Source organism: Schistocerca gregaria, chromosome 1 (assembly GCF_023897955.1).
Source record: "Schistocerca gregaria isolate iqSchGreg1 chromosome 1, iqSchGreg1.2, whole genome shotgun sequence".
NCBI classification, from domain to species: Eukaryota; Metazoa; Arthropoda; class Insecta; order Orthoptera; family Acrididae; genus Schistocerca; species Schistocerca gregaria.
In genome coordinates this window covers 292,374,488-292,402,125 of record NC_064920.1, presented here as the reverse complement: position 1 = coordinate 292,402,125, position 27,638 = coordinate 292,374,488, and the positions used below count along the sequence as shown (strand labels likewise).

Genomic DNA, 27,638 nt, shown 5'->3' with positions numbered 1-27,638 from the left:
CAACGATAGACTGCAATCTTGATAGGCCACGATCCTGCCACTGTCGAATTCCGGAACGAACTCGTAGATGTTTTCCCTCTGACAGGGGCATCAGACGATCTTTTCATAAACCACCAACATGACGTCACGTCGTCTTTTCAAGTGAGTTCTGATTCTGCGTGCATCGTAATGAAGGCTTATCAGTGCAAGAAGGCTCTGAATGAGAAACTCACTGTGTAACTTTTCCTTATATATGGTTATTTTTCTAAAATGGGCGAAACTGCTGGAAAAGGTCCCTAAGAGGATAATGAGCAAGAAAGGTTGTAGGATATACGTCCAGAAATGTAGGGTGTATTAATTCATCATGCCTGTACAGTACAATATAACACACAAAATGAGTGACGAGACTACCGTTGGACAAGGTATTCAAAGTGGCTCCCATGGGCCTTTAAGCTTGTGCGAAAATTACGCAGCAACGACTGACGCACACTTTCAAATATGCCATGCTGCAACCAAATGGCTTCACAAACAGCATGAACGCATCGTTTAAGTGCTTGTACGTCCGGGATGGACTCTGAAAATATGACTTTTTTCATGTGCCCCACAGATCGAAATCCAAAAGAGTTCCAATGAACAGGCAGTCCATGTAGCTGGATCACATCTGATCCATCTGCTGGGATAGATGTCGTAGAGATGCTTCTGCATGGAAATGTGGAAGTGAGCTGGAGCACTATTAAGTAGTAACCACATAACTTTTCGTATCACCAAAGGCATGTCTTCTAGCAAGGTGCCGCAGGACCACCTGCAAGAAGTGTCTCGCTGTGAGGCGTTGTGGAAGGATGACGGGTCCCACTAGATGGTCGCCAATAATTCGTGTCCACGCGCTGATGATGCCACCTGAAGATGCGGATTCTCCACAGTCCAAGGGTGAATGGTGAGAATGTTGGCATTAGCATCTCTCTCAAAGGTAGCCTCATCTGTGAACAGGGCAAATGACGGAACTTCCAACATTTTCGAGCTCTGTATGATGAACCAGTAGACAAATTGTCACAGTGGAGGCAAGTACATAGAAATAAGGCTTTCAAAAGTTGTGATACGGAGTGGCAGTTGCCATGTGTGGCTTAACTCACACTGGTGGGCCATCTCCCTGGTGCTAATACTGCGGTCATGTAGTACAGGTTTCAACATCTGTTCATCCGAGCCCAGTGTACGTATCAGGCGCACCATCCTTTCATAACAACCCATTGCAGTGAACTAGCCTTTCTTACACAAACGACGAAACGCTGTGAACAATTTAGAGGGCGGCTGTTGAGGATGGGGATATTCTCCTGATACAGCTGTGCTGCCACCTTCCAATTCCATTTGCTTAACAGTATGTAAAGTCCTTGTCAGAATGTTCTTCGTACATCAGGCCATCGTCTCTCAGTGCTGCACTACGTGACACACTTCCACACAAGTGTAAGTAAGTCAGCGAAAGCAGTGTACTAGATGCCCTCTCTTGCCGATGTTTGAGCATGTTGCTGTCTTGGACAACATCACTGCCTCTTGAGTGTGGAACTAAAACAGTAGCATAGACAGAACACTTCTACTTGTCTGATGTGTTCTCACGTATGCTTTCTGTCATTTAAACTTACGGTGTAAAAGATGTCTTCCCTCCACTTTTAAGTAGTTGTGCATCCCATGGGATGCATTTAAGACGTTTTCCCTCCAGTTTCAAGTAGTTGTACATGCCCTGGGATGCATTTCCAGCCATGTTTCCATTTTTTGTTCCTTATTTTCTTGGGTTTTCTGCAGTTTGTTCTCATTTAATAAACACACTCGGCAAACAGATACAGATGGCATTAATCCTAACCTGCATACTTTGCATTGTTGCAATGGATGCTAATCATTTGAAATATCCCAGCAATTTGATAGTAATACTAGGGTACCGTGGCTCTGAGGACAATTTTGATATCAAATTGATATTCAAATTAATTACATTCCACAATTAATTATCCTTACCTCCTTCAGCCCCACTTCTAGATAACGATCACATGTTATCCTCAGCTGGTATATGGGTCCGCACTGCCTCCCGCACCCCACCTGTCCCCACCGTCTCACCCTATCTACCATAATGGCGGAATTTCGAATTTTGGCGGGAATTTCAAATTTTTGCTGTAAAATAGCAACGGAAACTATTGATGGGATAAATCGTAGCAATCAGCAAAAAATCGGGAAATCAGGGAATTTTGCACTGCACGGGACATAACTTTTATTTCGGAGGACAGGGATACTTTTATTTGCCGTCCGTCATATAGTGCGCTCAGCCTGCTGGGTGCCGCATGTGGCACGCACGGTCGTTGACTCTCTGACGAGGGGTCTTGCCTCGTATGACATTACTGGACCCGCCTACAGCATACCGTCCAGACTAATCGCCCTCCGCTACCACAAAGCCCCCCCCCGGGGGTGATTGAAGCAGCCAGCCAACAGTCACAATAGAATCTGGCAGATGCTTGTAACGTGTGCTGTTGTCCACTAGGCGCCTGGCAGTGGGCATCTACCACGAACAATAAATTTGTTTTCGAAGGCTAGCATCAGCACCCACAGCTGTGCCCTAATGAACAACATATACAAACATCAAAAAAAGTTTTACATCACCTTGGTTCAGAGAGTTCCGGAACCTGTACAGACGAATTGAATATAGATCAACATAAACATCATTTCCGATCTTTTTATTGCTTATGAAAACCACACATTGCATCTTATACCACCATACAGTGAGACGTTCAGAGGTTGTGGTCCAGATTGCTGTACACACCGGTACCTCTAATACCCGGTAACACGTCGTCTTGCACTGATGCATGCCTGTATTCGACATGCCATACTGTCCGTAAGTTCATCAAGCCACTGCTGGACCAGACTGTCCCACTCCTCAACGCCGATTCGTCGTAGATCCCTTAGAGAGGTTGATGGGTCACATCGTCCATAAAGAGCTCTTTTCAATCTATCCCAGACATGTTCGATAGAGTTCATGTCTGTAGAACATGCTGGGCACTCTAATCGAGGGATGTCTTTATCCCGAAGGAAGTCATTCACAAGATGTGCGCGATGGGGCGCGAATTGTCGTTCATGAAGACGAATGCCTCGCCAGTATGGTTGCAGTATCGGTCGGAGGACGGCATTAACGTATCATACAGCCGCTACGGCACCTTCCATGACCACCAGTGGCTTACGTCGGCCCGACATAATGCAACCCCAAAACAGCAGGGAACCTTCACCTGGACAGTAAGGCGTTCAGCCTGACCGGGTTACCTCCAAACACGTCTCCGACGATTGTGCGGTAGAAGGCATGTGAGACACTCATCGGTGAAGAGAACGTGATGCCAATCCTGAGCGGTCCATACGGCATGTTGTTGGGCCCATGTGTACCGCGCTTCATGGTGTCGTGGTTGCGAAGATGGACCACGCTATGGACGTCGGGAGTGAAGTTGCGCATCGTGCAGCCTATTGTGCACAGTTTGAGTCGTAACACGAGGTTCTGGGGCTGCAGGAAAGTCGTTATTCAGCGTGGTGGCGTTGCTGTCAGGGTTCCTCCGCGCCGTAGCCTAGGTAGCGGTCATCCACTGCAGTAGTATCCTTGAGCGGTCTGAGCAAGGCATGTCATCGACAATTCCTGTCGCTCTGTATGTCCTCCGTGTCGAACAACAACACTTCGGTTCACTCCGAGATGCCTGGACACTTCCATTGTTGAGAGCTCTTACTGCCACAAAATAACAAAGCGAACGCGATCGAATCGCGGTATTGACCGTCTAGGCTTGGGTGAATTAAAGGCAACGCGAGCTGTGTACCTCTTTCCTGGTGGAATGACTGAAACTGAGCGGCTGTCGGACCCCCTCCGTCTAATAGACGCTGCTCATGCATGGTTGTTTACATCTTTGGACAGGTTTAGTGATATCGCTGAACAGTGAAAGGGACTGTGTCTGTGATACAATATCCACAGCCAACGTCTGTCTTCAGGAGTTCTGGGAACCGGGGTGATGCAAAACATTTTTTGATGTGTGTGTTTCGAGGGATGCAGGTGGCGTTGGAAGGCAGTATAAAAAAGATAAAAAATTGAACTAAAATCATTAAAAAAAGTTAAAAGATTTAAATGAATAATAAATATATTCCCGTATTTCTCTATTTTGGACTTCATATACGTTTGTGACTGTGTGAGAGCATGTGTAAAGAGAATATTTGTAAGTTTCACGTACCGCTAGCTATCCACGTATGTTAGTTTCAAGTGCGAGTTCCACCCAGTCAGTTTTAGTGCAGTTATTTGAGATGAACATTTAAGGCTATCCACCCATTGTATTGTCAAGTTATTCCAGCTGCTTGAGGTGGAAAATGTTGAGAGCCACCGAGTTCAGCATATAAATTAAGTCTTCTGTTTGGGTGGAATTTCACTAGTAATAGTAATAGTATAAAGGCTAGTTTACACGATGACACTGGGTTGCGCGACTCGTTGCGTGGAATGAGTTGCACGCAGGTGGCTTCATATATGACTGTAGACACGGCGACACCAGTATGCATTTCAGTTTCGTCGTTTTATGGGTCCATGAGTCGTGTCTGAAATGAAAGTTCTGGCACCTGCACGTCGCACGAGTTCTGATGGAGGTTCGAATCCTGACTCGGGCATGGATGTGTGTGATGTCCTTAGGTTAGTTAGGTTTAAGTAGTTCTATGTCTAGGGGACTGATGACCTCTAATGTTAAGTCCCATAGAGCTTGGAGCCATTTCGATTCGTGACTGCATGAAGAAAAGACGTCAGCTCAGTTGCTCAACATCCTTGCTGAAATAATTCATAACGGAAGATCGAAATTCTTTTAATTATCTTAGAATGTCACCAGAACTGTTCACGTTTCTTCTAAATAGAGTTAATTATGCGATAAGGAATAAAGGTACTGTAATGAATGAAACACTATCGCCAGAACTGGAATTACATATCGTATTGCGTGTATTACAATCGAGAACACTCGGCATGCTATAAGAAACAGTTTTAGTTGGTTATGACGCTTTTTCAATAACACCAATAATTATTTACATTAACAGTAATAATTATTAACATTAGCAACAATAATTATTCGAAGCAGGCTGCATTAAGATGAGAAAGGTTTGCAAACTACTCTCTTGAAGATATATCTGTACAGTGGCAATATTTCAAAATTGTAACATAAGTGCATGGGGAGCACTGTGACGATGTTTTAAATAGATAAATATTGAATAAAGAATGCAGCTTCTTGAATTTGTATAGCCTTCCCTCCTGTCAACAATATTCCTTAACAAAGAGTTAGCGAACTCGAACGATAGGATTGTACTCTTGTAGACGAGAGCATTGCCACAGCTAGAATTACACTTGTTGGTATTTTTCTTAATTTAGTTGTATATGTGCTCCTAATTCAATAACTTTTGCCCCGCAGTTCAGATAGTATCAAACCATCTATGTTATGATCACACACGATGGTCTCAGCGGCAGCAATACGTTCATTATTTTTATAATCAGCATCACTGTAATCCCACAAACACCTATGCAAAGCATATATATCCAAAAAGCGAATATTATTCTCCGTTTCCCACTTCTTATTTCAGTTTGTCTACACTCTATGAACACACATAACCCCTTAACTCATGCAACTAGTGTCGCCAAAGTTGGACCCGCCGGAAGTGTTTAGTTTCACCAACGAGCTGCGAAAATGCGCGGCGCGCATGTGCAATGGCCGGTAGCGCAGTTGCCTTCAACCTAGTGTCGTCGTGTAAACTAGGCTTTAATGTAAGAGAAACTACACCTCTGCAGTAGCTGTAATCAGTACTGCAATGTGAGGCAAAAACATTTTTCAATCAGTACTATTATTTGCAAAAATTGTGAAAAAAAATCAAACAGTAACAAGAACTGTGAATTTCAAAGCATTATTATTGCATGTATTGTAAAAATCAAAGAAAAAATTTAAAAAAAACAAGATTTGTAGACGTAAAGTTGTATTACCACTGTGAATATATGTGTCTGAATAAAAAATGTTTGTTACCATATGTCATTGTTATTTCACGAATTCATACCATTATAAACGCACATGAAAGTTGTGCATGATGCACACAGTATTGGTCTGGAGCATGAGCGAGGTGACGTTTAAGACAAAGGCAAACAAAATATATGTAATGATTGCATCTGATTTCGCCCAGTGTGCTGCATCTATAGGTTTTGGGAACAGGCGGCGCGTGATCGTGTCCACTTCAAAACATTTACAGCAAACGTGTCCGAAATTATGTCTCCTGTGCTCTCTACCGCATTAAGTTTATATTGTATATCCTGCAACAGGAATGCCAAAGAATTACATGTAAGCTTTGATCCCGCTGTACGATTACCATCCTTTTTCTAAAACTGATCTATCCAAATATATGAAACTCTTGCATGGAAGAGTTTAAGCGTGTTGGTGCTGGATGACAATCTTAATTTCATCATTCTTGTTAAATGGCGAAGTATAATGTTTATGCGAGAAGGATTTTTGGCGTATGATTCGCTCGTTATATTTCGCTGGGTGAGATTTATTGAGCGACGAAGTCATTGCGAGGTTCCAAACCTAGCGATTGAAGAAACAACGTTGCAGCTCTGCTGCAAAGGGCTGTGGTGTGTACTGTGTGTGCTGGTTTTATGTCTTACGCGTATCCTGTTTCGGATGTAGTCGTGCAATGATTTCCCACGCCACGAAGGTGAACAAGTTGGTTTTTCTGGTGCACAACACGCAGCTCCAGGTAGTCCAAATTTTGGACTATCACTGGAAGGTACATAGCATTGGTAGAAGTCCTCTAAGAGCTAAATTCTAGGATTCATTCTCTGCTTTTTGAAAACTCTGAATATCTCGATCGACCAGTTTTGCATTTATGACTTCTCAAATGCTGTCTTGTGTTTTGAAACATGTACTACATCACATACGTTAAAATGCTGTTTGTGTGGATCTAGCATTTTGATATGACTGTACACTGTATCGAATGGTCAAATTTTTATTATGCGATGTTTGGGTCAAATATACTGTGCGATTATTTGTGGGAAATATCGGTCCATTTGTGTAAGCCACGAAGATAGAATCGCATCCACATTTGGACTTTCTCTGTTCTATTCAGACGTTCCATGATATTCACCTTCAGGTGGTTGAATGTCGAGTAGTGATGTATTTCATACCTCTCCATCACAGTCCTGAAGTATCTATTGTTAAACTCGCTACCTTCATCTGTCTGAAGGTTGTCTGGGCTTCCATTCATCCCCGTCTGAAGCAGTCACTCAAATACATGTGCGACATCCTTCGCTGTTCTCTCGATCACAGGTAATGTCCAGGCAAATTTAGAATAAGTATCTGTTTTTGTTGTTGTTGTTGTTGTTGTGTTCTTCAGTCCTGAGACTGGTTTGATGCAGCTCTCCATGCTACTCTATCCTGTGCAAGCTTCTTCATCTCTAAGTACTTACTGCAACCTACATCCTTCTGAATCTGCTTAGTGTATTCATCTATTGGTCTCCCTCTACGAATTTTACCCTCCACGCTGCCCTCCAATGCTAAATTTGTGATCCCTTGATGCCTCAGAACATGCCCTACCAATCGGTCCCCTCCCTCTAGTCAAGTTGTGCCACATACTCCTCTTCCCCCCTATTCTATTCAATACCTCCTCAATAGTTACGTGATCTACCCATCTAATTTCAGCATTCTTCTGTAGCATCACATTTCGAAAGCTTCTATTCTCTTCTTGTCCAAACTATTTATCGTCCATGTTTCACTTCCATACATGGCTACACGCCATACAAATGCTTTCAGAAACGACTTCATGACACTTAAATCTATACTTTATGTACAAACTCCTCTTCATCAGAAACGCTTTCCTTGCCATTGCCAGTCTACATTTTATATCCTCTCTACTTCGACCATCATCAGTTATTTTGCTCCCCAAATAGCAAAACTCCTTTACTACTTTAAGTGTCTCATTTCCTAACCTAATTCCCTCAACATCACCCGACTTAATTCGACTACAGTCCACGATCCTCGTTTTGCTTTTGTTGATGTTCATCTTATATCCTCCTTTCAAAACACTGCCCATTCCGTTTAACTGCTCTTCCAAGTACTTTGCTTTCTCTGACAGAATTACAATGTCATCGGCGAACCTCAAAGTTTTTATTTCTTCTCGATGGATTTGAATACCTACTCCGAATTTTTCTTTTGTTTCCTTTACAGCTTGCTCAATATACAGACTGAATAGCATTGGGGAGAGGCTACAACCCTGTCTCACTCTCTTCCCAACCACTGCTTCCCTTTCATGTCCCTCGACTCTTATAACTGCCATCTGGTTTTTGTAAAAATTGTAAATAGTCTTTTGCTCCCTGTATTTTACCCCTGCCAGCTTTAGAAATAGAGAGAGACTATTCCAGTCAACATTGTCAAAAGCTTTCTCTCAGTCTACAAATGCTACAAACGTAGGTTTGCCTTTCCTTACTTCGAAGATAAGGGGTAAGGTCAATATTGCCTCTCGTGTTTCAACATTTCTACAGAATCCAAACTAGTCTTCCCCGAGATCGGCTTCTACTAGTTCTTTCATTCGTCTGTAAAGAATTCGCGTTAGTATTTTGCAGCCGTGACTTATTAAACTAATAGTTCGGTAATTTTCATATCTGTCAACACCTGCTTTCTTTGGGAATGGAATTATTATATTCTTCTTGAAGTCTGAGGGTATTTCACCTGTCTCATACATTTTGCTCACCAGATGGTAGAGCTTTGTCATGACTGGCTTTCCCAAGGCCGTCAGTAGTTCTAAGGGAATGTTGTCTATTCCCGGGGCCTTGTTTCCACTCAGGTCAAACTCTTCACGCAGAAACATATCTCCCATTTCATCTTCATCTACATCCTCTTCCATTTCCATAATATTGTCCTCAAGTACATCGCCCTTGTATAGACCCTCTATATACTCCTTCGACCTTTCTACTTTCCCTTCTTTGCTAGAACTGGGTTCGCATCTGAGCTCTTGATATTCAGACAAGTCGTTCTCTTTTCTCCAAAGGTATCTTTAATGTTCCTGTAGGCAGTATCCATCTTACCCGTAGTGAGACAACCCTCTACATTCTTACATTTGTCCTCTAGCCATCCCTGCTTAGCAGTTTTGCACTTCCTGTCGATCTCATTTTGAGAAATTGCTATTCCTTTTTAGCTGCTTCATTTACTGCATTTTTATATTTTCTCCTTTCGTCAATTAAATTCAATATTTCTTCTGTCACCCAAGGATATCTACTAGCTCTCGTCTTTTTACTTACTTGATCCTCAGCTGCCTTCACTACTTCATCCCTCGAAGCTACCCATTCTTCTTGTACTGTATTTCTTTCCCCCATTCTTGTCAACTGTTCCCTTATGCTCTCCCTGAAACTATGTACAATCTCTGGTTTAGTCAGTTTATCCAGGTCTCATCTCCTTAAATTCCCACCTTTTTGCAGTTTCTTCAGTTTTAATCTACAGTTCATAACCAATAGATTGTGGTCAGAGTCCACATCTGCCCCTGGAAATGTCTTACAATTTAAAACCTGGTTCCTAAATCTCTGTCTTACCATTATGTAATCTATCTGATACCTTCTAGTATCTTCAGGATTCTTCCATGTATACAATCTTCTTTCATGATTTTTGAAAAAAGTGTTAGCTATGATTAATTTATCCTCTGTGCAAAATTCTACCAGGTGGCTTCCTCTTTCATTTCTTACCCCCAATCCATATTCACCTACTATGTTTCCCTCTCTCTCTTTTCCTACTCTCGACTTCCAGTCACCCATGGCTAATAAATTTTCGTCTCCCTTCACTACCTGAATAATTTCTTTTGTCTCATCATACATTTCATCAATTTCTTCATCATCTGCAGAGCTAGTTGTCATATAAACTTGTACTACTGTAGTAGGCGTGGGCTTCGTGTCTATCTTGGCCACAATAATGCGTTCACTATGCTGTTTGTAGTAGCTTACCCGCATTCCTATTTTCATATTCATTATTAAAGCTACTCCTGCATTACCCCTATTTGATTAACCCTGTAGTCACCTGACCAGAAGTCTTGTTCCTCCTGCCACCGAACTTCACTAATTCCCACTATATTTAACTTTAACCTATCCATTTCCCTTTTTAAATTTTCTAACCTACCTGTCCGATTAAGGGATCTGACATTCCACGCTCCGATCCGTAGAACGCCAGTTTTCTTTCTCCTGATAACGACATCCTCTTGAGTAGTCCCCGCCCGGAGATCCGAATGGGGGACTATTTTACCTCCGGAATATTTTACCCAAGAGGACGCCATCATCATTTAATCATACAGTAAAGCTGCATGCCCTCGGGAAAGATTACGGCCGTAGTTTCCCCTTGCTTTCAGCCGTTCGCAGTACCAGCACAGCAAGGCCGTTTTGGTTAGTGTTACAAGGCCAGATCAGTCAATCATCCAGACTGTTGCCCCTGCAACTACTGAAAAGGCTGCTGCCCCTCTTCAGGAACCACACGTTTGTCTGGCCTCTCAACAGGTACCCCTCCGTTGTGGTTGCACCTACGGTACGGCTATCTGTATCGCTGAGGCACGCAAGCCTCCCCACCAACGGCAAGGTCCATGGTTCATGGGGGGAGAAATATATACATATTTGACACAAAACAGTGCACTTATCCAGTATATCTCTACAGCATGCAAAAACATATTTCCTGTTCCTACAGCGTCTATATACCCCAATGCTCTCCAATCCTAGGAAAGCACTGTCAACCTGCTCTTTCTCTCTACAGACCCGACACTCAAAGCTAATCTTCCCTCTTACCTCAGCTGACCTAAGTCACCCTCAGAACTCTTTTTACAAATTCAGTATCGTCCTCCCCCCCCCCCCCCCCCCCCCCTCAGCACAAACGCCTTACTGCCTTGTTTGTTCACTTTTCTAAAAACAACCTCAGACTCACAGACTGCAAGAACACATGTACTTTCTCCATAATATTAGATGATTTTAGCTGCACTTCTCAATATCATACCTAGGCTACACCTTACCTATCACTAGTTCATCATAATCCCCAAGATATAGACTTCAAATTAATTCTCTACAAACGCCGAACTTTATCTAGGTGCGGCATGCTGTAAACCACTGACTAACTAGAAACAAACATACGCAAAATGATATTTCCACTCTTGAGTACCGGTCTCAGTCATGTAACATATTCGAGATCTTGGCTATAATTTACCCGTCAACTAAGGTATGTCCCAGGTCTAGAGTACAGACAAGCGTGTATCTAACACACCACAATCGATCTTCACTCAACTAAATTAAAGAAGCAAATGTGCAGAAGTAGTCAACCGAACAACCTACATCCCACCGAGTAACAAAAAAAGATGGTTCAAAACGCTCTGAGCACTATGGGACTTAACATCTTAGGTCATCAGTCCCCTAGAACTTAGAACTACTTAAACCTAACTAACCTAAAGACATCACACACATCCATGCCCAAGGCAGGATTCGAGCCTGCGACCGTAGCAGTCCCGTGGTTCCAGACTACAGCGCCTAGAACCGCACGGCCACCGCGGCCGGCATCGAGTAAAACTCCAACCCAAATCAATCATCTTCTCAAATTCTGACTTGATCACCAAAGCCGCCCAACACATATTACTTCGCTATTCGGTCGTCTAGAGGACATCAAAGTTAACTCTTACTGATTGATAGACTCCAACAGGTCTCTGCATTCGGACAGCTGCTCCAGTTATTCATTAAAATTTATGATCATTTATTATTATTTATTATAATTTATTATTCATTATTATTTATATCATGCGCGTGTGTTCGCCACAAGGTCCGAAGTCCAGCTGGGTTAGTACTCATCGCCACCAGCAGAGGGCCTCATTCAAGATGTCAGATTTTGGTAGGGAGTTTGAATTTTTGCGGGAGATCATACATTTCGTATACCTAACAAAAATGGCTCCAAGTTCAACTGTGTTTAGCTCCTATCACAACCACCAGAGCGCTCTGTCATCATGTCAGTAGATTACGCAATTACCATTATTCAAGATGGCTGCTCCCAGTGCGAAACGTGTCACCTTTCTCGAACCTGCATGCTGCAGTAAAATTCCAACTTGGCTTTAGTCACACCCTACACATCGTTCAGCTGATCCAATTTCCAGATCTTTGCACATCTGATATGTGCAATTTAAGTCCGAGAAAGACATATTCATTAATTTTTGCGGCCTGTACAGAAACAGAACGACCTCATTTACTGCAACAGGACCTCGTCTTGACCATTCAGCGGAAATGCGAGCGCCGTCGGCGGCATTTCAAAGCCACATAACTGTCCATCGAAACAACCGTCCAATCAGCCCCAGGAGCAGCATGCCGAAGTCGGCTCTCTCTACACCTGCTCTCCAGTTATTTTCTAACCACATACGCTGCACAAATGGATTCCTGAATAGCGCGGATCTCTATCCTCCCCTGCATCTCCAACTCGAAATGTAAACACTGTCTCTCCCCCAGCCAGAGAACCCGACGTCATTCACGCTGTCCTGACAGTATCCACTCACAAATCTTAAACACTCTCATGTGTAAAAGCCTATTCACTCTTGCCAAAACTCACTTAATAATAAAAAACATTCTCCCTTTCTAAGCATATATTAGTATGCATTTAGAACAAACAGACAAACATAATTCCAAGCAGAATTCATACATATGATTAAAAAGAAAAAAAGGCCTCAATTTAGGTTATCCGACATTTATTTATATGTCCTAATGATACAGTCGTAGATGAGTTGCGTCATCCACTCGTTCAGTCTTTCAAGACACCCTTTCACAGAACTTGTTCTACTTATATGCCACCCACCCCGTAATAATAATTATTTTGTACAAGCATTTACGCCCCCCCCCAACATACAAACCAGTTCAATAGAACATAATAATTCCATTCTCCACAGATAGTCATAATCGGTGAACAATTAAACGTACTAAATTACACATACATGTAGTCAAATAAGCAAATACGTTTACCTACATACACACCTCTCTCACTGAGGATAGGGTATTTAATATTATATATTTAAACAAAGACCAATGATAACAATATCTGACTCGCACCTTGTCCTTGTAATAAAGATAAAATTCATTTTCCCATACGGTACAAAATAGCCATTTTACATCAATGCATCCTCAGTCGACCCAAGTCACCCTCAGAGCAGTTCAGCTAATTCGACAGCCTTTTCCTGTTGGCAGAAACGCATCAGTCTTTCTGATCAGAGCCTGCTCCCTTTTATACAGACATCTCCAGACTCACGTATTAGAAGACCAAAAATATTTTTAATATAATATTATAATATTCACCTCGTACTTGTCGATATTAAGCATAGTCCTAGTACTTTAGCGAGCCATAGACTTCTAACTAGAATTCCTGCCCTGCACAGACATTAAGATGGACTGATGCACGGCCTCTCACAGGAATCTATACCTTGCACCTTGTAAATCATATTCTTACAGTCGATAGCATAACATTGAATGTTTTAAATAAAGGACAGCCACAACACAAGGAAACTAGAAGAGCCTGGTGGCGTTGTGGCGACATTCCAGAATACCCCCCGAAAGCGATTGACGGCCTCTAGAATTAAACTCATATTTCGCAATGACCCAATGGTTGATAACTCCGCCTTCCATTCCTAGTGATTGTTGATTGTTCATTTTGCGCACAAGTAAGGGATCACCGTTTTCGGTGCTGGCAACCCCAGAAGCATTGTCACTCAATCATTATGTGCTACCCAATGCATGGATGGTATGGATAAGACACCACAGATCTACTGTAGTATTATCCATCACAACTGATGTCGTGAAAAATTTTACTATAAGTCTAACACTGGCCAATCATGTGACGGCATGTTTTCCTAATTTCAGTATAATAGCTAACTCATACCTCGTCTACTTTGCAAGTATCATTGCGAGCATTGATAGTACGTCCATTCACACTTAATTCTCGAACACATAAAAACGATCAAAGTATACCATAGAATGCTATACATATTTCTGAGACCATGCGCATAGTACTCGATCAATCTCTCTGCGTATGGTGGTCACAGAGCAATCTTGCCCACCTACGTTACAAGACTGTCCTCACCTCTTCATTGACCAGCTTACCCCGCAACATCGCTACCCAATTAATCATCAACCGAGCAGACGAATATAGCTAGACTCACCTCTCTTGACTGAATAGAGCTTTCCTAGTCCTAACCCCTCCAAGTGCACCACATTTCTCGAGATGTAACCAAGTCTTTGAGTGTAGCACACCATATCGATCTATAGTAACAGATCTCAAAGTGCCTTAATTTAATAGCATACAGTTAAGAATAGCAAGAACGGAGTGGTATTTATATGCAATGTAGTTCGACACTTTTTTACGTAAATCATCCAATGTATCATATGTAAAGTATTGTAGCTGCATACGACTAGAACACAGACTATATCACGTGACTAAAGCATCGAGATAGAACACTGGGAAAAAAATCGACCTTCAGCAACTTGTCCTACTCTAGAATAAATGAGTCAACGTTTAAATCGTACCTAGTTGCAGCTCTGTCTCAATCTATCATCCCGTACACTCTCTGTTATCCTTTAACACAGATGTGAGTAAGTTTAGACGTGTATGATTATCTGTCCTCCTGAAAAGCATCAAATACAGCATTCAACTAGCGTGCGTCACTGCTACCTCAGTAGACACACACTATAATACGAACCCGACGCAGAAAAATTGACTACCTTCCTTATTCTGCTCGCTTCGGTGTCATCGGTTTCCTACATTCCTACAGTTGAGGGACGTCGTGGCGAGCACTTGTGCTGGACCACCAGTTGTGACGTCATGGCGGATTCCACACTCGACCTAACTTTGGCGCCAAACGTGCAGCAGGGCATTCTTTGTCAACCAGGTGCTGGATCAACCAACCGACCGTTATGAAGTCTGCATCGGCAGGTTCCAAGCTGTCCAGCGAACAGCTTTGGTGGCAACTGGTCGGTGGGGGCGGACTCCACTGTCCACGTAAACTTGTTTACATCGCTGGACCGGCGTGGGCCTGCGAGCGAGTCAGTGCCAGTAGGCTGTGACGTAAACGGCTGCTGGACCGGTAGCGTGCGTGGATCACAGCCGACGGCCATCACGTGAGGTGACCGCTCGCTTGCCGGTGGCGCACGGAGCCGCACGGGTCGGCGGCGACCATATGAACTAATTCAGTTGGACTGGGGGCTTCATAGCGAGCACGGTGGATGCTGCTGCGATCTCGAAGATGTGTACTAAGTATGTTGGAGAACAAGTGATGACCGTACTGTCTGAAATAAAGACTAGAGTCCATTTCTCACGAATTCACAGGAGGTTACTTAGATTAGTGGAAGTGCAGTTTATTATTATTATTTGACGCGATTTTGATAGCATACGAGTGAAACAAAAAGTGACGATGAAAAAATTCAAACTTAGTAGGATGAGGTGGCCTATTTCGTATGTGTGACCGATTATCATGTTGGAATTTGAACTTGTGAGCGATTTTTTGTTATGGTTGTAACGGATATGGCTTTCTTGCCGCCAAAATCAGGCGTATTGAATAAATAATAATAAATGACTGAACCTGACACGATATTCTATGTTAGTGGAGGTAGGCCAATAAAAATAATAAATAATAATAAATGATAATAAACGAACAAAAATAATAAAAAATGATAAATGAATATAAATAATAACAATTGATAATAAAATGAACATAAATATTGATAAATGGTAATAAATGACCATAAATAATAATAAGTAATTATAAATGACAATAAATGAACATAAATAATAATAAATGATAATAAATAATAATGAGAAGCACACCATTATCCTGTTGGAATTCAAATTTGCCGCCATTTCTACTGGAGGCTTACATTAGTGGACGTACCACAATTTACCTATTTTCCCGCCAAAATCAAACTATCTGCCATTTTTTCTCGAGGGTTAGGGTAGTGTACGTAGCCCAATTGTCCTATTTTCCTGCCAAAACTCAAGCTTCCCGCCATATTTTCTGAATGGTTAGGTAGTGGACATAGACCAATTGGCCCATTTTTTCGCCAAAACCCGCCATCTTGGATGACGTCATGCGCTGTTGCCAAGTCTACATGCAGCCATCTTGAATGATGTCAGCGTCGCCATCATGAATAAATTGGGCAACAATGGAATGTGGGGTGATGGCCCTGTAGCCCCACTACTTGTTACGTCTATACCTGCCATCATTTAGTTTCCTTGTTTTATCAATAACGAAAAATAAATACTATGATTGATTCGAGCAATCTGCACTTATCTTTACAAAATCATTGAACTATGTATCAGTTCCTTAATGGGCCAGGTAAATGTGTTTTAATTTCAAATTGTTCTGTTTGAATCCTATAATCAGGTTTGCTGTATCCCTCACCATCTGTTTTGGGATGCTGGAATATGTCTAACTCATATAAAATACATGAACAGCCATATGGCAACCAAAACACAAATAACATTGAATTTGATCTTGATTTTCCACAGTAACATCTTCAAATATGAACACGGTGTTTGGATTTACTTTTTCCAGTGGAGGTGTATCACTGCTCTCACTTAATGTCATGTGCATCACACCATCTACACCCTGCAGTATCTCCTGTAGTAGTTAGTATTTGGGCTGCAACAGTATTTTTGAAAATAAACATACATGCTCAAAGTGGACTTCATACAGATGTGTTAGCAGTGACATGGGAACATTTGTCTTGCTGCAGTTGGATAGACCTACAATTATTGCCCATATGTTCTCAGGAAGGAATATGCCATTTTTCTTCCAGTCTTCTTGCGCGCCACCACAGCTCCAGTCGCTTACAGTAAACTCTTGATGCTTCACCCATTTTGCCATGATACCTACACTACATCAGGTACTGGCGTGTAATAGGTTTTTATAGAAAATAATGAACACAATGGCCCAACATGATACCGAGCTGGCGAGCAATGGGCTTTTACAGAGATTTAGTTAAATGACATAATTTTCTGCTGACTCCTGTTTGCAGAGAAAATGCTGGTAGAAATAGCTTTTGTACTTGCTTTATAATGACATGTAAGAAATAAAACACATACATGGTGAAATTCTTTTGTATTCTGTAATTAAACAAGGGATGCACTACATCAACAAGTTATTTATCTTAACACCGGTACAGAATATAGAAAATAAAGCATTCTTCTAAGCGCAGAATTCAGCATGTATTTCTCTTAATCTTATTGACACGACATTAGTTTCCATTGGTACCATAGTGATGCACTGTTTGAAGTCGTCCACCTGTACACTGTTTGTATAGAAATACTCTGCAATATCCCTATACACAGCTTTAACACAAGGCAGCCATCTGTTTAGCCTTTCCAGCGAAATGCGCAATGTATAGTGCCATCTGACGACCAAACAAGGTTGTAACGATGGACTGCTGAAGATAATTGGATGTGTCACTAAATTGCACACTAAGTGCAGAGTCATTGTACATTGTTGTAATGGATTCAGTTAAGAGCAGCACAGTAAACGTCCTGAGGCGGATGGCTCAGATGATACTCGGCGGTCAACTTCTGCTTGATGTACGGTTTTGCACGACACAGTTCATCCTATTCCATCTCCATAAACCGTACTTTAACGTTTTCAGCTGCATTCTCGACCTCTATCACAATATGCCAGACTCTGTCTGCGGGTGCTTATATACGTAAATGCTTCGAACCACTAGCCTATTATTATACACAGTATTGGTGTACAGGGCTTAATTCATATTCACATCCACTACATCCTCACTGTGTCCATGCAGTAACACTGGAATATTCTGGGATGGCGCATATGATGGGGTCCAATACCAACCTGTGGCGTGCTGAATATGACCTCCAGTGCACTTCAGCGACTCAGGGGCTATCTGAGTGTCTTCAAAAGACAATAAAAGTTCATTGCATGGCTGGATCCTAGGTTGCTGCCACTGCTGCGGCTCCCAACAGCCTGGGACACGTCGCTGCTGCATACCCCAACAGGCTGCAGGACGTCGCATTTACTGATGAGCAAAGAAGAAAAACTTTTACAAGATATAATAGCGGCACATAGGCTTTATCTTCTTCACGTGACAGTAAAAACAGATATTAAGCGAGGGATACTTACTCTTCCGTGGCTCCTTCCTATTCCGCTGCTGCTGCTGCGTCTGGGCAGCACTGGACGATCTCAGAGGCGTTTCATGCTGACTGCAACTGAGGCTGCAGAGCTGCTGGGCCCGCCTTACATCCATAATGAGATCGAACACTGTGTCCCTTTTGGCTTCTGTCGATTTCAAGCACCTCTTGTGGCATACTTGTGAACTAGACCAATTGCTTGGTCCTCTGGACCAGAGGTGGAAGTTTCTTGTGATGTAGAAAAGTGACTGTGAATTTCAAAAATGGCAGGCAGTTATAACAACAGTATCGGTCTGACTGATTTGCACGAGGCTTCTTGATTCCATTCTGCTGCATAGGCATTATCTGCTGGAAAGTATTCCTTTTCTTCTTCAGGCATTCATCCAGTGTAACTCCTTTCCTTTCTGCTTGTAGGAGGCTACGGGCGCAGTCTTCAGCTGTGTCCTTACAGACAACATGGCTGTCAAACTACTCCTGGTCAGAAAACAACTCTTCAGTAGAACAGCAACATGGATGGCGAGTGAGTGATGATCGGATGAATGAATAAGTTGGTGAAGAAGGAAGTGCAATGGGATAAGCAGTTGAAGCTCTTCAGTGGTGTAAATCATGTATTGATATATGCTTCTACTGATGAAAATTACCATCAACTATCTATCTCTCCCATTTTGGAAGAGTGAATGCTTCATATGGAATATCTCGGAATTTTATGCATGCGCATGAGCATGTATCAGTAGCAACAAGCATCTTGACTCCATCCCTCTGCATTTTCACAATTTGCTGACGTGAATTCTTCTGCTTCTTTCGCCTACATTCTTTCGTTATCATAGTCTTCTATCGCCCATGTAGTTAACTGTGGCTACAGCCCTTCTTCGAATGAATACATGTAATAAAACCGTTGAAAGCTGCTCTGTGTTCCACATTCATCTCACTGATCTAACATATTGCGATGCTCCCACAGTGACAGCTGAGCATAAACTGAACCTCTCCCACCAATTCTGGTCACATGTGTGGAAAAAAAAATCCATCCAAATTTGAATTTCTCGTCAATTTCTGTGGGAGGGAGTGGGGTGGGAGGTGATCACAGCAGAGGGAAAAACAATTTTTTAAATTCCCACAAAAATTCGAAATCCCACAATAGAATGGGTGGGGGAGGGGGAGGGAGGGGAGGGGGAGGCGATCCACATACTGAATAAGGAAAATACATGATGTCATCTGGGGTGGGGGTAATGAATTGATGAATTGAATTAATTTGCATGTGAATTTGATATCAAAACTGTCCTCAGAGCCCCATTACCTTACTGCTGCGTGTTGTTGCATGCTGCGTTCTGGAGTTGGCCATCAGTGTAAACAAGTGATTTTTCTGTGTGCTTCCACTGTATTGACACAGATATTCAAAGCGTTTCGGGTGTGCTAAAAAAAATAAAATAAAAAAATAACACAAAATAAAGTTTTGACGTAGTTAATATGCAGGTGTTAATCACTATTATAATTTTGTCTTATTTCCATGATTATTTCTAGAAGGTATGACAGTTTTTGATACCCACGTCTGAATAACCTTTCTATCTGTAGTTTACGAGTTATCTCGAAGGAAAAACTGAAGTTTGCGGAGGAAGATTGTTTGAATGTAAGTAATGTGGCGTAAGTTGCGCATCAACTTCGGGGATTGTTGTTTTCAGTGTGTATCCGGCGCAGTTTGTGTGCTTTCTGAGGTAGTCGTCCTTGTCTCATTGCTGAAAGAACGAGTTAACGCGAACAAATTTTGTTTACAATCGTTGAAAACATTTCTCAGTACACGATGATGCTTTCATTATCCCGGCAGACGCATACTTATTATTCTGTGGACAGGCGATCAGTTTTGAAAGGGGTTTTCAATGTTATTAGGGCTTAGCGATACCCTCTTACACATGCCGATTAAAGGATCTCATATTTCGTAATCACCAATAATAATCGATATTGATCACGTGTTAAATAATAGCGATAATGCTGAAATGGTTACCCACTGTTTAAAGTATGCATTTCCCAAACACCATTTTGATTTTCTATTATCGATTGGTCACAGTTCATTACTTCTGATAATTCAGAGGTTTAGCAATGTGCATCATCAATTGAAAGTCTCGTAGAATAATTAAAAGGAAACATGTAGGGATTTTTTTAAAGTGACGGGAATGGCACTCGATCTATGTTCCCGTGTTTATGAATCCGATGTTTGATATATTTCTCCACTTCGTAAATAATTATTATATACCTGGAACCAGACAGTATACGAGAAAAATCTGATTGAAGAGGAGCAAAACAAGTGAGATTCGATTGAAGAGGTGCAAAAAAAATAAGATGATGACAATAATATTACAAAATGAAGCAGATACCTTGTGTTCAACGACACTCACTGTTTTCCGTTGGAAAGCTCCAGCCGTGAAATACTCCGTATGTAAAACCTACTTTTGGTACTATTACCAGCTATCCACTGATACACTGAAGCCGAAATACGTTTCAATTCTTCTTCCTGAAGCATAGCGTCTTATATTTGTCGGATATTCAAGTAAAATGACCAGGCATGTTACCTAATTTCTAGTTTATGCGAAGGTTTTTCAGGAGGGTTCAGTTAAGGGTTTTGAACCTGCACTTTCGGAAAATACATTATAATTTATTTTAACCATGATGCAATGGTCATTTTTTGTGGGCGGGAGCACTATGATCGTGATATAGAAAGTGTCGCATTTCAAACGGTTGTTACAACTGCTACAACGTGCTGTTACCACCAATGTTGTTATAAATCAGATGCGTTTATTTTGCCTAGGCAACCGACAAAAAAAAAATGCCCCTGACCATCGCATTATCATCTGCGAATATCTGTATGTCCACAACACCTTGCGGCAGATGCAGTTCGACAGGCATTTTCCATACAGATATGGACCCATTTGGGCGCCACACCGTTCATCAAGATTCAATGGTCCTCAAAACCTTCAACTCTTCCACAGACGAAAGACGGCAACGCCTACACCAGCCTAAGCGACAACGCACATCATTATTAACATTACAATGTTATCATTTTGATAGATGTTACTTCCTGGGCAACAGTAAGGCCAAGAAAATACTGTCTTGTCATCTTCAGATTGACCGTTCTGTGAATGACTGGTGTGCGAGAGTTGCAGCGGAAGTTCTATTCCTCAGATCATTTGAACGATTCTTTATCGAAAAGATGTGGAACGAGTTAGTTTACATGATACGTATACGTATATACGTGATACGCGTAATACTAAGGAGTATATTTTTCAGTTCTATTGATGTAACTACAATTAAAAACGATAGGTTTTTGTCTACAGGCTACCAAGTTTCAAATAAAAACTCGTCCATGGAACAGATACAGATGTCCAGAAGAAATGATTTTAAGTTAGATTTTTAATGATTGATTTGTCACCTATCAGTCATCTTATGTTATTGGCCAAATGATCAAACATTTTTAAGTTAGATTTTTAAAGCTTGCTTTGTTACCTATGAGTCATTTTATGTTATTGACCAAATGATCAAACATTTTTGTTGCTGCATATTGAACTCGTTTCTGAGCCATTGACAGCTTCAGTAACGGGTAATAAACACCACTTTTTCCTGTAGTGTTCTCGTACGGACATCGCTATTATTTTCAAAGTGTGTTTGCAGAAAGTTGTAAGACCCATTCTTTTGCCATTCTTACAACAGGAAAGTGATGTGTTGTTCCAACAGGATAATTAATGCTCGCCCGCACACTGGCGGAAAAACTCAGTGTGCTCTGTAAGAAGTGCAGCAATTTTTTTGTCCAACACGATCTCCGGGCTTGTCTTCAGTCGAGCACGTGAGGGATGCAATACGATGAGAAATGAGTCGTTGGACTCGTCAACTAACAACTCTTACAGAACTACCTGTACGATCGACTGGACGCCAGAGTCGCTCCTGCTTTGCCGCTCATGAAAGCCACATCACGTACTAATATGGGTGTTTCAGCATGGGTCGATTTCTGGTACATCAGAATCTCTTATGCTATTGATCTGTCAATATAATCATTTCATCTACTCCGTATGAACTGTTGCAACAATAAATCTTGAGTGAATTCTGAACTTCTAAAGAGATGTACTAACTTTTTTTTTCTAGCAGTGTATACGCTATGTAGGTGTAGTCAAAATGCCCAAATGCTTGAAGAGGAACCTGTAAGATGACTGAGGATGAAAACCACATATTATCCTCACTACTCGCTTTTGTGCAATCAACTTTATAGGTAATAAAAATTATAACCAGCCGACCAGTTGCAATGGATAAAGAAATTCTTTACCTAGGGTTTCGACAAATATAAATTTGTCTCCTTCATGGATCTTCCAGAGCTGCAAGATCCATGAACTATTTTATATTTACGTGACAAATCCTAATTCTAGGGCTATATTTCATTTTTGATAAATGGATCGATGTCGACAATTGTAAAAACGGCGATGGTACATTAGTCTTTACTAATGTAAAATTGCTACCTTCTGAAGAAAACAAATTTATATTTGTCGAAACATAGGTAAAGAATTTCTTTATCCATTGCAGCTGGTCGGCTGGTTATAATTTTATTACGTGGAAACGTTGCTGTTGTGCAGCTATGTTTAAAATATTGAACTTTGTAGGTGATAAGTTAGGCCTTGCAGTATTTAATAGGACATTACCGAGGCACGTGAAAAATATGTTTGGCGGGCGTTTCGTGTATTTCTAAGAGTGGCAATTACACGAAGACCAAAAGTGAGTGAATTTACTTGAGGAGCTAAGTAATACGCTTCTTCCAGGTCAATGTTAGGTTAGGTTAGTGTCGTTTAACGTCCCGTCGACAACGAGGTGATTAGAGACGGAGCGCAAGCTCGGGTTAGGGAAGGATGGGGAAGGAAATCGGCTGTGCCCTTTCAAAGCAACCATCCCGGAATTTGCCTGAAACGATTTAGGGAAATCACGGAAAACCTAAATCAGGATGGCTGGAGACGGGATTGAACCGTCGTCCTCCCGAATGCGAGTCCAGTGTGCTAACCACTGCCCCACCTCGCTCGGTTTCCAGGTCAAGTTTTCGTCAGAATGTACATCCAGAAATTTGGAGCATTCTACCCTAATTACTGACTCCTGTTCATGTGCTACATCAACTGTTGATATGACTGTTGTGCAGAACTGAATGTAGAGAATTTTCTCAAATTTAGAATATGTCCATTTTCTGAGATGACCGGGAACTTTTATAGTTGGTTTGTGTAGTAATTATCACAGTTAAGTGATTCCTCTTAGGCAATTTCTTAAGTCTACGAGAGTGATGATTAGGTCTAATGTATCTATAAGCTCACCACATCATAATGATGTCACACAGACCTGGCCTTATGTAACATCTATGAGATCTCTTTCGTAGGCTGTCTGAATTTGTGGGCCCTCACATTCATGCTCTTTTCAGATGTACTCACTTCAGTTGACTCATGCTGACTGATAACGCTCCTAATGGGATGATACGTTGTAGCTATGCTCAAACAGCTCGAGTAGATAGCCTGGACGTCACACAGTGTGCGTTGAGTGGGCTGCCAAGGACTATTGGTGAAACATGACCATAGATTTCTTGTAATGGAGAGCTGTGACAGTGGATGATATTTGTGACGTGAACACCAATACAGGATGAACAGTATTTTGTACTTACCACTGGTAAAACATCTTCATCTTCTGTCGGAAAGAAGCTGTCATATTCCATGTCTGATGGTTCTAAATCGTCTTTTTGGCCGCATTCGTCAGCAGCGTCATCATCTTCAGTCAGATTTGTATCATCAGCAGCCACCGCAGTCACGGACTGAGTTCTGTCGCAACACTCTGGCTCCCAGTTATCGCTTTCCAGATCAACAGCTACCGCTTGAGGATCTGCACTGAAGGATGCTGCTTCCTCTGCCTCGATGTCTAGCAGAAGGCTCTCGTCCAGCTGTTCTTCTGTCTCCGGTGGGTCGATTTCTTCAATGAGTGGATGATGGTCGCCAGAGCCTTCCTTCGATTGGGGTTCCCCATCCGCTGCCTCGCCTGAGTCGTCTTCCTCCTCCTCCAGTTCGATAGTGTCTCCCCCTTCCCCTTCCAAAACGGCTTCTGGTTGCGTTTCTTCACCAGCTTCTGCCACAGAGTTCTCGTCTACCGGAGGCTGATCCACCTCTTCTTCTTCGTCTTCCATGTGCCGTTCCTCAGCTTTTTTGTCGTTTGGAATTTCGTTCCATGTTTCGGAGTTTCCCTCATAATTATCATTGTTTTCGATTTGAGAGGACACTCCGTCAATATTTGTTTCAGGTATGACGAGTTCCTCCTTTTCTTCGCCAATACCCTCATCCTGATCTATGCTCTCATGTTCACTAGCGTCAGTCGTTTGCTGTTCCCCTTCGGCGCTATCTTTGTCCTTGACATATTCTTCATTGACGTTTTTGTTGTTGTTGTTCCTTACATTTTCTTCGTTGGCGTCGCCAGGCGTGTTCTCTGGAAGATAAAGATGAACGTTATTAATTAAAAGTATTTAATATTTGGGGAGAATCATACAACGAATATCATAAACAGGGTTAGTAATAAACAAGGGAACATTCTGACGACCACATGCTGCTATGAAAGTCGAGATCCGTTGTTACTTTTCCAATTGGGCGTAGTGTTCACAAAACACGAGAAAATTAACCGTTTAAAGAGACAAATGGTTCTGAGCACTATGGGACTTAACATCTGAGGTCATCAGTCCCGTAGAACTTAGAACTACTTAAACCTAACTAACCTAAGGACATCACACACATCCGTGCCCGAGGTAGCATTCATACCTGCGACCGTAGCGGTCGCGCGGTCCCAGAGTGAAGCGCCTAGAACCATTCGGCCACACCGGCCGGCGTTTAAATAGAGACTGAAGAACCTAGAGATATTGGTGTAGCACGTGTTTATCAAGTGACACACCAAAGTCCTAAATTGCAGTAACCAGTGCTGGGAATTTCCACTGCATAAATATTATAGTGTACGATTAATCTTACAAAAACTTGTGAACCGCACGTCATGACAATGGTAGTGTTGTGCCACCTGAAGTTGATAATGTAAATGGAACGAATGGACCTACGGAAGATTGTAGTTTATAAAGGGGTCGAGTTGTTCATTATTACCGCTCGTTCCACTTGACTTATGCAGGGGCACGAAACACAAGTTCTTTTGACATTTCTCAACTTTGTAGATAACTATTCGCATTGCCATTTGTTGAGACAGGGACTTTGTGTTTATGGCTCAACATGAGACGATATGCATGAAATACGTTTCCTCAAATGGTTCAAATGGCTCTGAGCATTATGTGACTTAACATCTGAGATCATCAGTCCCCTAGAACTTAGAACTACTTAAACCCAACTCACCTAAGGACATCACACACATCCATGCCCGAGGCAGGATTCGAACCAGCCACCGTAGCGGTAGCGCGGTTCCAGACTGAAGCGCCTAGAACCGCTCGGCCACCCCGGCCAACTACTTTTCTTCGATTCGGGTCACCATGCATAATGGATGCAAGAAGTATTAGCTTATTCAGTACCTTAACGCAGGCTGTTTGAAATAGTAAACATTAAAAATGGTCTTACAATGCAATAAATGGTGGCACCCTACAGGTCAGGGAGAGAGTTCTGAGGAATGATACGCATTTAGCTCAACAGAAGACCAGGTCTATACAATCAGTCGAGCACCTTTTTGCTTCAGCAGTTATTTCATATTGCACTTCTCTAGATTTCCCTATGCTTATCAGTTTACGAACATAACTTGAACTACACACTTTCTTTTTCCTCTCTCGGTGTCTGTGTTATTAATAATTAAGTGTATTCTTATCAACGTGCAAAATATCCTATCAGCTGAGTGATTGTATGATGGAAGTCCTGAAGCAGTTGTGGAACAAGAACAGTTTACTGCATAAAACAGAGAACTGGCATTTATAGCTGTGTTAGAAATTTCGCCGATAAACCTTTTGGAGTTATTCAGAGTTCAGGAAACAGAAATTTGAACTACATTGTTACAATACGTGGTGCACGGCAGGAATTCGAAGTAACGTTGAACACGTCACTGGACTAACATAATACTGTGCTTTACTATGGCTCCATTTTGATTATACAAGCTTGTGCTTAGGTCGCCTCCTGTCTCAAAAGTGTTTGTATTGAGAGTTTGCTTCGACATCAAGGTATCCGCCGTCAGTAGTATCCTACTGATGTATGCGGTAACACCGCGATTCGTATACCATGTCTGTATCTATCTGTGATATTCTGTATAAGACGAGCATAGGTTACGGAAGAGAGGAACTTAGTTAATATTGAGCTGCTAACTGGCGAGTGTCTTACGTCGTTGAAACATTTGCTGAAGTGGGCCGCCTCCGCACCACCCACCATCTCGACTAGATTTTCTTGCTTTCAGTCATAGTTCCAGTAATACCCCTGAATACTGATCCTTTCTCCTCGGACACCGCGTAGAATCGATAGGTTTAGAATGGCCATGGGGTACCTAACACTATGATCTTTGGTTCACATAGCCGGCAATTTGCACCACAGTTAATGGTGTGTTAAGGTCTCTAGTCGTGACCTATCCGTGACGTTATCTTTCAACAGCACAATTTAAAACCTTTCTCGTACTGTACTGGTCTACTCTATACCCATATCTACATAGATACTCCGCAACCACCATACGGTGCGTGGCGGAGGGTACGCTATACCACTACTAGTCATTTCCTTTGCTATTCCACTCGCAAATACAGCGAGGAAAAAACAATTATCTGTATGAAATGATAATTAAGTCGACGCCTAGCTGGAAACAGGCGTTGATATACATCATTCGGGACGTGTTGAAAATGCGTGCCCCGACCGTGACTCGAACCTGGAATTTGCTGCTTACCTGGCAGACGCTCTATCCATCTGAGCCACCGACGGCACAGAGGATAGTGTGCCTGCAGGGACGTATTCCTTGCACGCTCCCCGTTAGACCCACATTCCCAACATGTCCACGGCACTACATTCGTAGTGCGCCTAATAGATGTTTGCCCATCATACTCATTACTCGTGGCAGATTATTCTACCAAGTCCCATACGAGTTGGGGCTTAGCGTATGTGTTCGCACAAGAAGGTCAATGGCTATGCCCCAACTCGTATGGGACTTGGTAGAATAATCTGTCACGAGTAATGAGTGTGATGGGCAAACATCTATTAGGCAGACTACGAATGGTGGTGCGGACATGTTGGGAATGGGGGTATCACGGAGAGCATGCGAGGGAGAAGTCGCTGCAGGCGCACTATCGTCTGTGCCCTTGGTGGATAAGAGCGTCTGCCATGTAAGCAGGAGATCCTGGTTTCGAGTTCCGGTTGGGGCACACATTTTCAACGTGTCCCCAATGATGTATATCAACGCCTGCTTGTAGCTAGGGTGACGATTAATTATCATTTCATTCTAAAGAAGCTGCACGGCCATCAACGGTACCTGTTATTTCGGGAACAG

At 42.2% G+C, this 27,638-nt stretch overlaps 1 protein-coding gene across 2 annotated transcripts in view; it reads right to left on the bottom strand.

The window, feature by feature from the left end:
• The window catches only part of LOC126341588 (uncharacterized), a 151,778-nt gene that overhangs the window by 84,978 nt on the left and 39,162 nt on the right, over nt 1-27,638 (bottom strand). For both annotated transcript variants that reach the window (XR_007565154.1, XM_050001785.1), the window contains exon 5: nt 23,824-24,632. Coding sequence is in view for 1 of the 2 variants with exons in the window: in XM_050001785.1 (XP_049857742.1) it covers nt 23,824-24,632 (809 nt within the window). In the remaining variant the exon portion in view is untranslated. The remainder of the gene's footprint in view (nt 1-23,823; nt 24,633-27,638) is intronic.